This window comes from Priapulus caudatus, unplaced genomic scaffold, assembly GCF_000485595.1.
Source record: "Priapulus caudatus unplaced genomic scaffold, Priapulus_caudatus-5.0.1 Scaffold1834, whole genome shotgun sequence".
Classification (NCBI taxonomy): domain Eukaryota; kingdom Metazoa; phylum Priapulida; class Priapulimorpha; order Priapulimorphida; family Priapulidae; genus Priapulus; species Priapulus caudatus.
The window spans coordinates 64942-66908 of NW_014578895.1; the positions used below are offsets into that span (position 1 = coordinate 64942).

The window sequence follows — 1967 nt, forward strand, 5'->3', positions numbered from 1 at the left end:
ATTTTCGCGAATTCAGACTTGTCGGACAATTTCGTGAGTGGTTAATTTCGCGGTCGGTGGATTATGAAATATTCGGTATTATTCGGTACGAATTATTCGCGTTGTTATCTTCACGGAATTCGCGAAAATTAAACCACCGCGAACGCGACGAGTCGGAGGGCCGGTGGGGAAGGGGGCGCTGGCGTAGCTGATCCTCGTCGTCGGATGTTCGCAGGTACGTGACGATTCACGTGGCGAACGTGCCGCGCTCGTTCATGGAACAACACACCGCCGCCGCGCGACCGATCGTGCTCTACGGCCTGCTGCCACACGAGCAGAAGATGTCGGTCGCGCACTTCGTCGTCAAGCGTTGCCCCGGCAACCAGCAGCCGATCAAGTCGAAGGACCGACTCGTGTTTCACGTCGGCTACAGGCGCTTCGCGGCGTCCGCTACGTTCTCCGAGCACACGACGGGCGGCAAGCACAAGGTGAGCTTTCGATCACGTGTGCGCGTGAGTTCGTGCAGGGGTCGAAGAGAGTTCAAAGTGGTGCCTCCAAATGTCGCGGCTTCACTTAAAATGAAACTTCAAACTTCAGAGTTCGTCACTCTGATGACGACAATGACGACGATAGTGAGAACTATAGAGATAAAGATGAGTACGAAAATGGTGAATTCAATAATTGTATTTGATATGCCGTCGAATGCCGTTATGCATCAGAAAATCATGCGCGCTCACCTTGCGTTGCTTGCTACTGGCTGACGACTTGAGATGGTCGCCATCTTTACACTGTTTCTTTTTTCGTAGTTTCAAAGGTTCCTCCCACACGACGTGGCCACTGTGGCGACAGTCTATGCACCGATCATGTTCCCTCCTGCCTCCGTCATTGTGTTCAAGGAGAAGAGTGATGGTGAGCGAGACAGCGAGAGAGGGAGGGAGGGAGAAGTGTATGTGTGTGTAGAGTGGGGTGGTGTGTGTGTGCACGCGTGTGTGTATGGGGGGGGGGTTCAAACCGGTACCGGAAAACCGTGAAAAGTACGGGGATTTTTCTGAGAAATGACTTTTTTGGGGTATAGAAAAGGTCCATGTGTAAAAAGCCTGGCTTTGGTGTAAATCGCGGTGAAGGAGAAGGCGACTGCTCTGTCTGCGGTAGCAGGAGTAGGAGAGTGGAAGCGATGGTTTAATTTTTCTCGCATGTTTAATCACGGTGGTGCCCTTCGAATACAGTGGAATCCCGATTTTACGCGCTCCGATTTTACGCGAATTCGGATATAACGCGATGAGTCGTTGGACCCCTTTTTTGCTCTTATATAGCCCCCGTATATATAACCCCAATTTAGTGCGACCCCGCTTTTTTCGTGATGACATTTTATGGACTCCGACCATCGTGTTATAACGGGGCTACACTGTATTTGCAGTAGGGTAAAAAATACACGGGAGCGATGAGCGATTCGCTCTTCAAACCTCCAAAATCACTCCCGTAAAATTTTTGACAAGAGCCATTTTTTCCACAGACTAAAAGCAATTATTTCCCTGATTTGCAGGTGCGGTTCCAGAAGTACCGCGGCCTGAGTAGCTTCCGAACGTCGCCGTGGGATCCTAAGGAAAACCTGCCATCGGATTATGCGAAGATCTTTCAGTTTCAAAACTTTGCGCGAACGAAGAAGAGAGTTCTGAAGGAGGCGACCGATGTTGATGGAGTGTTGCCAGGCTGGTACGAACCCTTGCGCGCGCAAAGTGACGAACAAACTTGGATTATATCGATAATCTATTCAGTTATTTTCAATTTTCAGTTTATCCGAATCGCTACGTATTGCGCTGATAAAAATATCCATGATGGTGATGCATCGTAGCAATTCGCAACGTGAGAAGTCCACAATCACGTAAACGATGAAGTTGTTTCGATCGTTTAATTTATTTAATCACCGGGCATTAAGCCACCACGCAAGTGTTGGTGAAGCGTCTCAACCGCACCTGACACGTTGTCGA

General features: G+C 49.4%; 1 protein-coding gene across 1 annotated transcript in view; it reads left to right on the forward strand.

The window, feature by feature from the left end:
* LOC106817706 (pre-rRNA-processing protein TSR1 homolog) overlaps positions 1 to 1967 on the forward strand; it is a 15152-nt gene that overhangs the window by 8618 nt on the left and 4567 nt on the right. The window contains exons 5-7 of the mRNA XM_014822397.1: positions 17 to 33; positions 215 to 467; positions 786 to 888. Of these exons, the coding sequence (XP_014677883.1) occupies positions 17 to 33; positions 215 to 467; positions 786 to 888 (373 nt within the window). The remainder of the gene's footprint in view (positions 1 to 16; positions 34 to 214; positions 468 to 785; positions 889 to 1967) is intronic.